We start from the raw sequence: 15587 nt of genomic DNA on the forward strand, positions 1-15587 counted from the left end.
TCTTAGCTAGATTCTTCCATAGCTGTCTTTGTTTTAAGCACCTACTAAATATACTTTTAATAGTAAACCCAAGAATATATCAAACAAACTAGCAGACTAAAATGTTAAACCAGCACATTCAGTGAGCCAGTGTTATTAGGTGCAATTAAAAACTAGAACTTTTAACAAATGTCCTTATAAAAGAACATAAGCCTCAATTATATCTGAAAGAATGAACTATGTATTAGTTTTTTTTTTTTCCGTATTTATTTGTTTATTTGGTTATGCCAGGTCTTAGTTGCAACACTCAGGATCTTTGTTACTGCATGTGGGAGCTTTCTCTTTGTTTTTTAGTTGCAGTATGTAGGATCTAGTTCCCTGACCAGGGAATGAACCCCTGCATTAGGAGTGGGAAGTCTTAGCCCCTGGACCACCAGGGAAGTCCCTAGGTATTAGTTTTTGTTTAACTATTAGTTTTGGGCTCTGCCATATTTGTAATAAAATTGACTTTTCAGGAAAAGCTTTTATTTGGAACCATAATTCTTCAATGTTGACATTAATTCTACCATATAACTCTTACCACCTTAATATTTTTCTCAACAAAATACTGTATTAAATAGATTCAAAAGCACAGAGTAACAGAACAAAATAGTCTTATTTACTCAAGTAGCAGTCTGAATCTCTCTACTGATAAATACCCTATATGGTTCATTAACAGAAATGACTAAGTACATTTGTGTACATAACAAACGAGACAATTCAGCAATAAGTAAAGGCTTCCCAGGTGGCTTGGTGGTAAAGAACCTGCCTGCCAATGCAGGAGATGTGCATTCGATCCCTGGGTCTGGAAGATACCCTGGAGAAGGAAACGACAACCCCCTCCAATATTCTTGCCTGGGGAAATCTCATGAACAGAAGAACCTGGCAGGCTACACAGTCCATGGGGGTCAACAAAAAGTTGGACATGACTTAGCAACTAATCAGCAACAAAGGTGTTTATAATAAGCCTTCAATATAAAAGAAGAAACACACAAACAAAAAAACTTTATCTCCACTATCATAAAATTAAGCAAAAGCCTTTAATAAGGATGCTAGACAGAAAACATAAAAATATGTCATGGCTGTGACTTTACTTCTTTTACTGTTGGCATCACATTAGGCAATTTAAAAATTTTTAATAAAACTAGTATTGTAGGAAGTCATTAAATATGGCAGAGAAACACCATTTAAAATTAATACATACCTTAATAAAATTTGCATTGATATAGTCTGAATCTTGAGAAGGAGTCTTTAAAGTCAACTTAACTCGGCTATGATCAACTACAGGGAAAAAAAGGGATTTTTAAAATAACGTCCTATGAGCAGACAAGTTTTTTTCCCTAATGAACCATAAATAAGATTAAATAACTAAAATTATTTACTTTAAAAAAATGAATGAAAACTGACTTTTAAGTATAAGCAGGGTAATTTCTAACATCATATTGATAGGAAGTAGGTCTCATTGTAAAGCTGTGTTTCAAAGTAGGAATCAGAATATTCAGGACCTCTTTTAAAAATACAAAGTCCTGAGCATCATCTTAGATTTACTATACAAGAGTTTAGGATTTACATGTCTACAGTTTTTAATAAGCACTAAAACTTAATACATTAGTTGTCAAAATTCTTTTAAGGAACTCTAACTTTCATATTTTATAAGAAATTATGAAAAATAAGTTAAAAAAATTAGGTAAAAGTGACAAATAGATGATGTATGAAAAGTGCTGAATACTTCGCTTGACAAATAATATTTATTACTGGGTAGTGTTCACTCAGCTAAGTTGGTGTCAGCTGATACCTCCACCATTAAATTACTATCCTTTCTTTTGTACTTAGTAAGTATCTGGGGCTAGACTTTAAGCCTATGAAATCCTACTAAAGTAGTAGGATCACCTAATTTCATGGTGCTAATTAATAGATGCTTACTCCTTGGAAGGAAAGTTATGACCAACCTAGACAGCATATTAAAAAGCAGAGACATTACTTTGCCAACAAAGGTCCTCTAGTCAAGGCTATGGTTTTGCCAGTGGTCATGTATGGATGTTAGAGTTGGACTGTGAAGAAAGCTGAGCGCCAAAGAATTGATGCTTTTGAACTGTGGTGTTGGAAAAGACTCTTGAGAGTCCCTTGGACTGCAAGGAGATCCAACCAGTCCATTCTAAAGGAGACCAGTCCTGGGTGTTCTTTGGAAGGACTGATGCTGAAGCTGAAACTCCAGTACTTTGGCCACCTCATGCAAAGAGTTGACTCATTGGAAAAGACTCTGATGCTGGGAGGGATTGGGAGGGATTGGGGGCAGAAGGAGAAGGGGACGACAGAGGATGAGATGGCTGGATGGCATCACCGATTCCATGGACTTGAGTTTGAGTGAACTCCGGAAGCTGGTGATGGACAGGGAGGCCTGGCGTGCTGCAATTCATGGGGTTGCAAAGAGTCGGAGACGACTGAGTGACTGAACTGAATTGAACTAAACTGAATAACATGTAACATGCCACAATCATTTCAGTTGTTTCTAATCCAGGGACAATGATTATTAAAGGCAATTAAAATACAAAAAGACATACAGAAATGGTAACAAATACAAATAAACTTAAACTTTTTGTTTTTTGGCCTCGCTGCATGGCATGCAGGATCTTAATTCCTCAACTAGGAATTGAACCTGTGACCCTGCAGTGAAAGTGTGGAGTCCTAACCACTGGAATGTCAAAAAGTCCCCTCGCAAACTTTTTAAGAAGAAAAATTAATTTATTAGTCAACAAACTGAATTGATACATTAATATAAAGGTCCAGTTCTGCTAATTTTATTTATTTATTTTTGGTGAAATCTTCTTTGGAAATATGTAGGAAGAGATATATAAGAAAGACATACTAGTTTCCAATTAAAATAATTTATCCCCTTCCCATGTTTCCAGGAAAGAGAATACATACATGTGTATCAATGCTTTGTTTCTTGTTTCATTACATCCTACATGTCTTTTTTAAAAAGCCATTTTAGATCAGAAACATACATATAAAAAATGCTATGCTTTGGGTAAATGATAATAGAACAATTCTGAAGTTAGTACAATGGCAGTTAAATAACCATATGATGCTTCTTCTTACCATGTTTGCCAATAATGATAGGTTCCAATTAATACAAAGTATCTTAAAGACAAAGATTTTGTACAATAGTTGGCTGACCACTGAATCCTTAGTAAATGTTTCTGGGGACTGTGAATCCAGATGAGAACAGTGGCTCCCAAATGATAGCCAATACTGGTGCCAAGTTGCTTGCTACATACAAGTTGGGAAATTTTTTAAAAAAATTCTCTGGAAAATTTTATGTGTATATAAAAATAAAATAGTATAATGAACTTCATCTATCCATTACCCATCTTCAATAAGTGTCAACATTTTGCCACTCCCATTTCATTTATTGCTGATCATACAGCAATGAGGGGCTGGGGAAAATAACTTAGAAAGCAAGATTTCTGAGTCCCATATTCTGCAGTAAGTCTGATTCAGTCAGTTCAAGATGGGGCACAGAAATGGGATTTTTTTTTTTTTTTTTAATGAAATAACGCCATTAGAAACAACATGATGGACCTAGAGACTATCATACCAAGTGAAGTTCAGAAAGAGAAAGATACTGTATGACATCACTTATATTTGGAATATAAAACAGGACACAAATGAACATATCTATGAAACAGAAACAGATTGACAGACATAGAAAACAGACTTGTGGTTGCCAAGGAGGAGAGTGGAAGGGGAAAGAAGGATTGGGAATTTGAGATCAGCAGATGCAGACTATTATATATAGAATGGATAAACAATAAGGACCTACTATATAGCACAGGAAACTATTCAATATCCTGTGATAAGACATAATGAAAAGGATTATGAAAATGTATATGTATTACTAAATTACTCTGCTGTACAGCAAAAACTAACACAACACTGTAAATCAACTATACTTGAATAAGAATTTTTTAATGGCTTTTTTTTTAAACACTCTAAGGCACAGGCAAATTTTCTAGTCACTATTTCATACTGTATAATCACAGAATATGATTGAGAATTTAAAAATCAATATTATGCTGTGTATAACACAGTATGCGTATTTTAATATTCTTTATCGGTGGTTCTATTAAGCATAAACAGGAAGAGAAATAACTTAAAGAATATGAAAGAAATTATTGTTTTCATTCCATGGTTTTGCTGCCTGCTTCTGCAGTCTCCCAGGAGCCATTTCCAAAGAGATAAAACCAGTATTCGTTACACAGGAGGCTCTTTAAAGTAGCAGCTTTTTTCTTCTTCAACAAACACCTATTCCAACAACAAATAAACACACACACACCAAACAATATATAAATATATTGTTGCCTCCAAGAAAACACACACCTATTGATAAATCCTAGGTGTGAGAAATAAAAGAATCTCCATAATAACATTGGAATAGGCAGAATACCCTGATCCATCACTTCTAAAGGCTAGCCAGCTCAGTTTTAGCCCTTTCAATAAACAAAAGCAACAGGTCATCCTTGACACAGGAGTATCCAGAAATTTCTTAATTATAGGCCTGGTCTCAGTGGTCTAGCATAAAATAAACCAAATCTCCCAGATGGCCTGAGAAAAACCTAAGTGATCTTTGAATAGTGATGAAATTACTTTTAATGGATCAAAAGCAATAATGTCTGCTCTTGCCACTTCAAGTCAACATTATACTAGAGGTTTTAGCCAGTGAAATAAGTCAAAACAGACACTCAGATTGGAAAGAAAGGAGGAAAACTATCATTATTTATAAATGACATGATTCTGATATGTAAAAAATCCTAACATTTCCACAGAAAAATTACTAAGATAAATGAGTCCAGGAAGGTCGTGGTCGTTTAGTCACTAAGTCTTGTCTGACTCTTGTGACCCCATGGACTATGGCATGGAAGGCTTCTCTGTCCGAAGGTCAGTGCATTAAAAAAAAAAAAAAAATCGATGTGCAAATATGAACTATATTTCTATATACTAGTAACAAAAATCTTGAAAATAAAATTAAAATAATTCCATTCACAACAGCATAAAAACTTTTTAAAAGAAGAAATACAAGATTTGTACACTGAAAACCATAAAACACTGCTGAGAGAAATTAAAGATTTAAATAAACAGAGTTGTTTTATATATATGGTTCCCTGGTGGCTCAGATGGTCAAGAATCCACCTACAATGCAGGAGACCTGGGTTCAATCCCTGGGTTCGGAAGATCCCTTGGAGAAGAGCATGACAACCCACTCTAGTATTCTTGCCTGGAGAATCCCCATGAACAGAGGAGCCTGATGGGCTACATACAGTCCATGGGGTTGCAAAGAGTCGGATACGACTAAGCGACTAAGCACAGCACGTATATAGACATAAACACTTTCTTTATCCATTCATCTGTTGATGAACACTTAGATTCAAAAAGTCAATATGGTTTAAGATTGCAATTATCCTTAAACTGATCCATAGATTCAACACAATCCTTATTAAAATTCCAGTAGCAATTTTTGCAGAAATTGACAAGCTCATTCCAGAATTTATATGGAAATGCAAAGGACTGAGAATAACCAAACCAATTTTTTAGGAGAACACTTCTTGCTTTTAAAACTTAATATAAAGCTACAATGATCAAGATACTGTGATCTGGTGTCAATGAAATAGAATTAAGGGTCCAGAAATAAACTCTTACATTTACAGTCAAATTATTTCCAACAAAAGAGCTAAGGCAATTCAGAGGAGAAAGGATAATTTTCAACAAATGGTGCTGGAACAATGCCACGTGCTGAAAGATTATTTTAGATCCTTACCTGACACCATATTAAAAATTAACTCAAAATAGACTATACACTTAAATGCAACAGCTAAGACTATAATATTTACAGGAATGAAATGAAAAATCACAGAAGGAAATCTCTGTCATTCTGGATTAGGCAAAGAGTTCTTGGACTGAACATGAAAAGCATGACCCATAAAACTGATAAACTAGACTTCATGAAAATTAAAAGTGTGCATTAAGACACCACTAAGAAAATGAAAAGACAAACCATAAACTGGGGCGGGGGGCGGTGCAAATCATAATATCTGAAAAAAGACTTGTATCTGGGTTATATAGAAAACTTTTATAACTAAATAGGATAAAAAATTAATTAAAAAAATACTGTGAACGCTTTGAAGAGACTGTTCACACCTTCTTTATCCATTAATCTGCTGATGGACACTTAGGTTGCTTGGCAACTGTGAATAATGCTGATATGAATACTGGGATGCATGTATCTCTTTAAATTAGTGTTTTTGGTTTTTTTTGTGTATATACAGCCAGGAGCAAAACTGTTGGATCATATGATAGTTCTGTTTTTTTTGTTTCTTGAGAAAACTCCATACTGTTTTCCACAGTGGCTGAATGAATTGACAATCCCATCAACAGTATAAAGAGTCCCCATCCTAAAAATGGGTCAACTTTATGATATGTAAATTATACCACAATAAGGCTGTTTAAAAAAAACAAAAAAATAAACTGCAAGCACTGGTCATGCTAAATACCCGAAATTGTCAATTTGCACTAGTCTTATGACAGGAGGAAAATATGTATCTCTAAAAACTATTACTATTAATTTAATTTTCCAAATTAAAATGATCAGAAATTTATTGGAAACTGACTTATCAAACCTTAAATAACTTAAAGTAAAAAGGTATTGCTACTCTGCCTATAGCACAATGTTTAAGAGCTCAGACTCTAGGGCAAGGTTTCTCAACCTCAGCGCTAATTTTTATTTGACCTTGGCTAATTCTCTGTTGTGAGGAGGCTGTGGCCTCTAGATTGTAGGATGCAGTAGCTTCCCTGTCCTCTACCCACTAGATGCCAGTAGCAGCCTGCTCACTCCACATCCTAGTTGTAATAACCAAACAACCAAACCACGTCTAGCATTGCTAAATGTCTGTCCGTTTAGGAGCAAAATCACTGTGGCTGAAAACCAATGCTTTGGATACAAACTGCCCGGGTTTAAATTCTCACCACACTATTAGCTGTGTGGCAAGCTATTTAAGTTGGTGATGGACAGGGAGGCCTGGCATGCTGCAGTCCACGTGGTCTCAGAGTCGGACACAGCTAAGCGACTGAACGGAACTGAATTGAACTGAAGCTGTTTAACCTTTGTCTCAATTTTTTATCTGCAAAATGGCATACAGTAGTACCTCCCTCAGTTTTGTTTTGATGATCATGGTAAATAATTCATTTCCTAAAGAAACTGGCAAACAGTACAAAGCAAGGCTTTTATTTTTCAGAGAACCAGTGGAACAGCACTGAACTTCCCCCTCTATCTCTAGTTAAATTTAATAAAGCTTCCTCCTATTCTCAGTTTTCTCTCTGTAACTCCTACTACATTATTATCAATAGCGCTAACCACTATGAGAGACCACACATGTTATTTGAATTGTTCATTGCCTTGCCTACACTATAAGCTCTACAAGGGCAGGGTATTTGGTCAGGTTGTTTTCTGCAGCTCATAGTATATGTTCAAAGCTTCTTGTAAAATGAATGAATGAAACAACATATGAAAACAGAAACCTGAAGTTGTTTGAGATTCATTTCCTCAGATGGTAAAAAAACAAGGTGGAAACACTGTTTCTTTAAAAGTGTGCACATTAATTCCCTCTCTTCATTCCAAAGCAAAAACCACAACCCAGTTGTGGATGGGACTAGTGATAGAAGCAAGGTCCGATGCTGTAAAGAGCAATATTGCATAGGAACCTGGAATGTTACGTCCACGAATCAACGCAAATTGGACGTGGTCACAGTAGGTGGCAGGAGTGAACGTCAACATTTTAGGAATCAGAAAACTAAAATGAACTGCAATGGGTGAATTTAACTCAGATGACCATTACATCTACTACTGTGGGCAGGAATCCCTTAGAAGAAATGGAGTAGCCTTCATAGTCAACAAGAGTCAGAAATGCAGTACTCGGATGCAATCTCAAAAACGAAAAGAATGATCTCTGTTCATTTCCAAGGCAAACCATTCCATATCATGGTAATCCAAGTCTATGCCCTGACCAGTAATGCTGAAGAAGCTGAAGTTGAATGGTTCTATGAAGACCTACAAGACCTTCTAGAACTTACACCCAAAAAAGATGTCCTTTTCATTACAGGAGACTGGAATGCAAAAGTAGGAACTCAAGAAACACCTGGAGTAACAGGCAAATTTGGCACTGGAGTGCAGAATGAAGCGGGGCAAAGGCTAATAGAGTTTTGCCAAGAGAATGCATTGCTTATAGCAAACTCCCTCTTCCAATGACACAAGAGAAGACTCTACACATGGACATCATCAGATGGCCAACACCAAAATCAGACTGATTATATTTTTTGCAGCCAAAGATGGAGAAGCTCTACACAGTCAGCAAAAACAAGACCTGGAGCTGACTGGCTCAGATCAGGAACTCCTCATTGCCAAATTTAGACTTAAATTGAAGAAAGTAGGGAAAACCACTAGACCATTCAGGTATGACCTAAATCAAATTCCTTACGATTATACAGTGGAAGTGAAAAATAGATTTAAGGGACTAGATCTGATACACAGAGTGCCTGATGAACTATGGATGGAGGTTCGTGACATTGTACAGGAGACAGGGATCAAGACCATCCCCAAGAAAAAGAAATGCAAAAAAGGAAAATGGCTGTCTGAGGAGGCCTTACAAATAGCTGTGAAAAGAAGAGAAGCCAAAAGCAAAGAAGAAAAGGAAAGCTACCCATTTGAATGCAGAGTTCCAAAGAACAGCAAGGAGAGATAAGAAAGCCTTCCTCAGTGATCAATGCAAAGAAACCGAGGAAAACAACAGAATGGGGAAAGACTAGAGATCTCTTCAAGAAAATTAGAGATACCAAGGGAACATTTCAGGCAAAGATGGGCTCAATAAAGGACAGAAATGGTATGGACCTAACAGAAGCAGAAGATATTAAGAAGACATGGCAAGAATACACAGAGGAACTATACAAAAAAGATCTTCACAACCCAAAATCACGATGGTGTGATCACTCACCTAGAGCCAGACATCCTGGAATGTGAAGTCAAGTGGGCCTTAGGAAGCATCACTATGAACAAAGTTAGTGGAGGTGATGGAATTCCAGTTGAGCTATTTCAGCTATATATGCAGAGTACATCATGAGAAATGCTGGGCTGGATGAAGCACAAGCTGGAATCATGATTGCTGGGGGAAATATCAATAACCTCAGATATGCACATGGGGAAGGAAATGGCAACCCACTCCAGTATTCTTGCCCGGAGAATCCCGGGGACAGAGGAGCCTGGTGGGCTGCTATCTATGGGATTGCACAGAGTCGGACACGACTGAAGCAACTGAGCAGCAGCAGCAGCAGCAGCAGATATGCAGATGACACCACCCTTATCACAGAAAGTGAAGAAGAACTAAAGAGCCTATTGATGAAAGTGAAAGAGGAGAGTGAAAACATCAGCTTTAAACTCAACATTCAGAAAACTAAGATTATGGCATCCTGTCCCATCACTTCATGGCAAACAGATGGGGAAACAGTGGAAACAGTGCCAGACTTTATTTTCTGGGCTCCAAAATCACTGTCAATGGTGACTGCAGCCATGAAATTAAAAGATGCATGCTCCTTAGAAGGAATGTTATGACCAACCTAGACAGCATATTAAAAGGCAGAGACATTACTTTGCCAACAGAGGTCTGTCTAGTCAAGGCTATGGTTTTCCAATAGTCATGTATGGATGTGAGAGTTGGACTATAAAGAAAGTTGAGGACTGAAGAACTGATGCTTTTGAACTGCGGTGTTGGAGAAGACTCTTGAGAGTCCCTTGAACTTCAAGGAGATCCAACCAGTCCATCCTAAAGGAGATCAGTCCTGAGTGTTCATTGGAAGAACTAATATTGAAGCTGAAACTCCAGTACTTTGGCCACCTGATGTGAAGAGCTGACTCATTTGAAAAGACCCTGATAGTGGGAAAGACTGAAGGCAGGAGGAGGAGACAGACACAGAGGATGAGACGGTTGGAGGGCATCACTGACTCGATGGACATGAGCTTGGGTCAACTCCAAGAATTGGTGATGGACAGGGAGGCCTGGCGTGCTGTGGTCCATGGCGTTGGAAAGAGTTGGACATGACTGAACTGAACTGAACATTAATTCCAGAGCATAATAAGAATACCTCAAAATTATATTGCTTAATTTAAAAGAACTGTTCAGAAACCAATACTATTCACTACTCTGAAGTGGTTTGGTAAGGAAAGTGAATTATATTTTCCAAAACCTTAATGAGTGGTTACTATGTGCTAGGGACAACTGTAAGCATTGTACATGCACAAAATAATCTTTTAAGGTAATTATTATTTTAATCTCCATTTTGAAGATGAAGAAACCAAAGCACAGAAAGGATACATCCAAAATTACATAGATAACAGTTGACAGAGGCAGGATTTGAACTTCCAGTCAGAGCTCTTTATTATGCTCTGTTGACACTTTATAACTGTGCTGCTACCAGCCACCCACAGATCCCATATCTGAGAGTAAAGATGAATAACAACAGAAAGATGAAGGATTAAATTTATGCAAAGAGGACAGTAAGAAAGAGGGAAGAAGACAAGTGCGGGATGAGGCAATTTGAAAAAGGGATATTATAGAAGAAGGAAATTTAAAAAATAGTGACTGGTCAACAACATCAAAACAGTTAACAGAAAAGAATAAGCACTAATCAACAACAACAACAATAGTAATAAAAGACTATCGAATATGATAATTAAAGTCACTGGAAAATTTATCAAGGACATTTTAGAGAGAATAAACTTTAGGAATGAATGAGATTTTGTCAATTATACTTCAATAAAGCTAGAAAAAAAAAGGATGAAAGGAGAGTTGAGAGAATGGTATCCTGGAATGTATAGATTTCTAGATAAGAAGGAAAAGAGAAAGACTATTGGCAGCTTTAAAAGACAGCAGGTATGATATAAATTTTTAACTTTTACAGTTAAAGGCATTCTGATAGAAAACTATACTGTTTAAGAATATAATTATATTATCATCATTAGAATATAATGCTATCAGTCTTAGGCATGCCCTCAGAGATACATACCATGCTCTTAGACTAGTAAGAACAGCAGACACACAAGCATGAATCATGGTTCATTTTTTTTTTATGGTTCATTTTTAATGCTCAATTAATCAATTACAGTTCTTATGAATAGAAAATAGATGAGTTAATATTTTTAGCATTTTATAAAATGTATTATACTTATTGAATTATGTCTGTATTATTTTATTTTTTATAAAAAATTTCTCTGAACAGGGAGTCCACAAAAGATATTTTTACTTGGATTTTTCAGATTTGAAAGTGGGGCAGTATCAGAGTAATTGTGACGCTTAAAAGGAAAAAAATGAACAATAAAATAACAACAACAAAATCTACTATCATAAGCAAAGGCAAGCCCAACCACAAATTATTATCTTGTAGTGTAACTTGAAAGAAAAGCTCATCATTATTTTCTTAACAAATGAACTCATTAGGAAGAAGAAAGCTAGTTTAAGCTATAAAACTATTAATTAGCATATCCATTTGTTCCTTTAATGGCATTTTAAACTTACATGGCAGTATGTCCTTATATCTGTTCTTTTTAACATTTTCTTCTTTTTCTCCAGTGGCTGTGGGATAAATCTTTTCTGTTCTGTATTTGGTTGACAATCTTCTTAGTCGCTTAAAATCAAAAGAAAAGAAGATTCAAATTCAGAAAAAATCAGTATTTCAAAATGTTAATGAAAATTTGAATGATAATAAGCTCTTCATTGAATTTTGCTAACCCCAATTTCTCACAACTCATTTTCTTGTTTTTCTAAATTCACGGTATCTCCCTAGCCCTTAGTAATTAAACCCTTAATAATTAACCCTAATTTTTTTTTTCTTAGTATAAGAGCAAACATAAGATTAATATTCCAACTAGCAATTTTAAAAGGAGGGCAGTAGAATAAAAGTGGTAAAGAATCCCCCTGACAATGCAGGACTCAAGAGACTGGGTTTGATCTCTGGGTGAGGAAGATCCACTGGAGTAGGAAATGGAAACCCGGTCCAGTATTCCTGCCTGGAAAGTTCCACAGACAGAGGAGCCTGGCGGGTTACAGTCCATGGAGTCACAAACAGTTGCACATGACTGAGCAACTGAACACAACACAGCACCAGATATAAATAATTTTATTTAAAGAAACCATTAATAAGCTAGTCAGAATATTTAACTCAGGATCCAAAAAACAAACTTAAAAATCACACCTAAAAGATTATATAGAAGTTGTTATTTCTTCTCTCAATAAACCTTGAGCACCCATGATGTGCCAGGCTCCTTCCAAGGCATAAGCTAATAATTACTTATAAGACACTGCAAAACAAAGTTCTTTGATACTCAATTGGAAATGTTCAACAAAGACCAATTCTGCTTATTCAGTGCATTACAGAAGTGGCTTGTGAATTGGTGAGAAATTCTTACCACATACGGCAGTAGGGATGTTCTTGGGCTGGAATATTTCTGCATGTCAGGAATACACTTCCTGCTTTCAGAAGCACTGAAAGTCAGCATTGTGAATTGTTTAAATTCACTACTCAACCACATTGCTGAAATCTAATTTCAAAGGAACTTACTTTCTTCCAGGCTTAAAAACATATCGAAGGCATTCTGGTTTTACTATTGAACAAAAGTATTAAATACAAATGAAAAAGATGCCTGGTAACATTTAATTTTTTTCACCATTTTATTTTTGTTCCTTGTGATACTGATAATTAAGCAACTAAGAATAATATGTCTATATTTTTACAGATAGAACTTTAATTGAAGATCTTTAACTTATTCTTGTATTGACATACTTAACATTTAACATTTGAAATAATCTTAAAGTTTACATACAGAATAGTAAGCTTTTTTGTTCTTCTCTGAAACACTCCTAAATTTTATCATCCCAATCTTAAAGACCTAAAGCAGGGATATATGTTTTTTTTTTAATGAAAAATCTTAACTAGAATTCTGTTTTGCAGAGGCACAATGCCAAAGCAAAACTGTCCACTTTCATGATGTTATTTCCTGTAGTAATAAAGTTTTCAAAGTATGTAAGTCCATGGGGGGCAGGGAATTGTAGTTATTTAGAAAGTAAAGTTATGACCAACCTAGATAGCATATTGAAAAGCAGAGACATTACTTTGCCAACAAAGGTCCGTCTAGTCAAGGCTATGGTTTTTCCTGTGGTCATGTATTGATGTGAGAGTTGGACTATGAAGAAAGCTGAGTGCCGAAGAATTGATGCTTTTGAACTGTGGTGCTGGAGAAGACTCTTGAGAGTCCCTTGGACTGCAAGGAGATCCAACCAGTCCATTCTGAAGGAGATCAGCCCTGGGATTTCTTTGGAAGGAAGATGCTGAAGCTGAAACTCCAGTACTTTGGCCACCTCATGCGAAGAGTTGACTCATTGGAAAAGACTCTGATGCTGGGAGGGATTGGGGGCAGGAGGAGAAGGGGACGACAGAGGACGAGATGGCTGGATGGCATCACTGACTCGATGGACATGAGTTTGGGTGAACTCCGGGAGTTGGTGATGGACAGGGAGGCCTGGCGTGCTGCGATTCATGGGGTCGCAAAGAGTCGGATACGACTGAGCAACTGAAATGAACTGAACTGAGAAAGTAAATGGGCGGGTTGGTGAGGGTGTGGGAAAACCAGAACTTTGACACAACACTGGTAGAAAAGAATAGTAGCACAACCCCTAAGGAGGGTAATTTGGCAATTACAAATACACATAACCTCTTTACCTAGGAACTGCACTTCTACAAATTTGTTCTATAGATTAATGGCACACGCTCATGAAATGAAGTACACATAAAGTTATTTATGGCAGAATTATTTATAATAGGAAAAGAACACAAAATTGGAAAAGACAGTAGAGGCCTGGCTAAAAAGATCTGTTTCATTTACAGAAGCAGATATGATAGGGTTGAAAACAAATGACGAAGCTCTTAATATACAGTGATATGGAAAGATCTCAAAAATATATATGAAGTGTAAAAAAGCAGAACACAGTAGTGTATATATTAGTGTTAAAAATATTTATTTGTATATGCTTGTACATGCATAAAACATCTCTGAAACTATTTACAAAGGTTGTTGTCTATGGGGAAGAGAATGAGTAGCTGTACGATATGGATGAGAAGGAAACATTGCTACACATTCTTTCTTATATTCTGGATTATATGAATGCATTACCTATTCAAAAATAAAATTGTTTAAAAAAATAAAAGTAAAAAAGATTATTCACGATTTCTTTATTCTACATTAACAAAGATCTCCTAGTTACTTACATATATATCTTGCATATTTAGTCAGAATTTTTGTATTTTCTCTGCTCAAAGATTTTCAAATATAGTATCAATGTATTACAAAATAGAATGTGACTAACAGAAAGATAGCAATCCAAACATTAGCAGAAAAACAGGGGTAAGAGAATATAACTTAGGTAACTGTCATTGAAAAAAAAAAATAAGCACACACTAAAAAAAACAAACAAACAAAACAACTACAAGGAAAAGGAAAGAGGGGATGAATTTAATTGTAAAATGTAAATGCACTTCTGGAATACGTGCTCCAGTCACTCCAAGCATTTCTTTTTTTTATAAGATAAATTATGTTATTTAAATGCACAAATTAAAATTTTTATAGGAAATTACTTTTCATTTCTCATATAATGAAACTTTAAGAACACTTTTGTGTACAAGTAAATATCTAATTTGAGTCTGAATTTTTATAGATCCAGTTTTGTTAAAGACTAACACAACATGGGATGTTTTTCTACAGTCATGCTTCCAACAAATCTATGTAAGTAGTGTACTTAGAAATTTTCTTACCTCTTAGAGATACTAACCTATGTTAGTATGTTCTAACCTCTTAGAAATACTAATCTATGATATAGTATAAATAAAACCATGGTGGTCCGTTAAACATAAAAAATTGACATAAAAAATTCTACCCAACTATATTAAAAAAGATATCTTCAAATAGGAACTTATTTCCTAACAAAAAGTCAGCTTTATAGTTAGTTGGTTGAATTAAAATTCTTGATCTGAAACTCTAGTTGTAAGACACTGAATATATTTAACCTGTGTCTCCTCCTCTGTAATCTGAGGACAATAACTACTCGCAGCAAAGAGCCTGGCATGAACAAAACGGGCTCAATAATTGTTAACAAGTACTGTATTTCTGAAATTCTTTAAATGTTATTTGCTACTACAATTTTCTTTCTTTCTTTAAATAAAGCCTTTTCTAAGAGATCAGAGATCAAAAGGCATCATCACATATTCTAGGCAATTTGTTTTCCTGGTAGTGTTGCATATTATAAAGCATGCTTCATTCATACTGTCAATTTCGAGCATGCTTCACAATCACCTGGAGGGCTTGTTAGACGAGAGACTGCAGGGACCCATCCTCAGAATTTGTATTTAATGAGTTCCCAAGTGATGCTGCTGCTGCTGTCTGGAGTCTGTGCCTAAGAACCCCTGGTGTAAAGTATGTT

At 35.8% G+C, this 15587-nt stretch overlaps 1 protein-coding gene across 1 annotated transcript in view; it reads right to left on the reverse strand.

Annotated features, from left to right (window-relative positions):
* The window catches only part of PTPN12 (protein tyrosine phosphatase non-receptor type 12), an 88175-nt gene that overhangs the window by 36621 nt on the left and 35967 nt on the right, over positions 1-15587 (reverse strand). Inside the window, exons 2-3 of the mRNA XM_006049869.4 lie at positions 11634-11742; positions 1223-1299 (exon numbers count right to left, since the gene is read on the reverse strand). Of these exons, the coding sequence (XP_006049931.1) occupies positions 1223-1299; positions 11634-11742 (186 nt within the window). The remainder of the gene's footprint in view (positions 1-1222; positions 1300-11633; positions 11743-15587) is intronic.

This window comes from Bubalus bubalis, chromosome 8 (assembly GCF_019923935.1).
Source record: "Bubalus bubalis isolate 160015118507 breed Murrah chromosome 8, NDDB_SH_1, whole genome shotgun sequence".
In the NCBI taxonomy this organism is placed as follows: domain Eukaryota; kingdom Metazoa; phylum Chordata; class Mammalia; order Artiodactyla; family Bovidae; genus Bubalus; species Bubalus bubalis.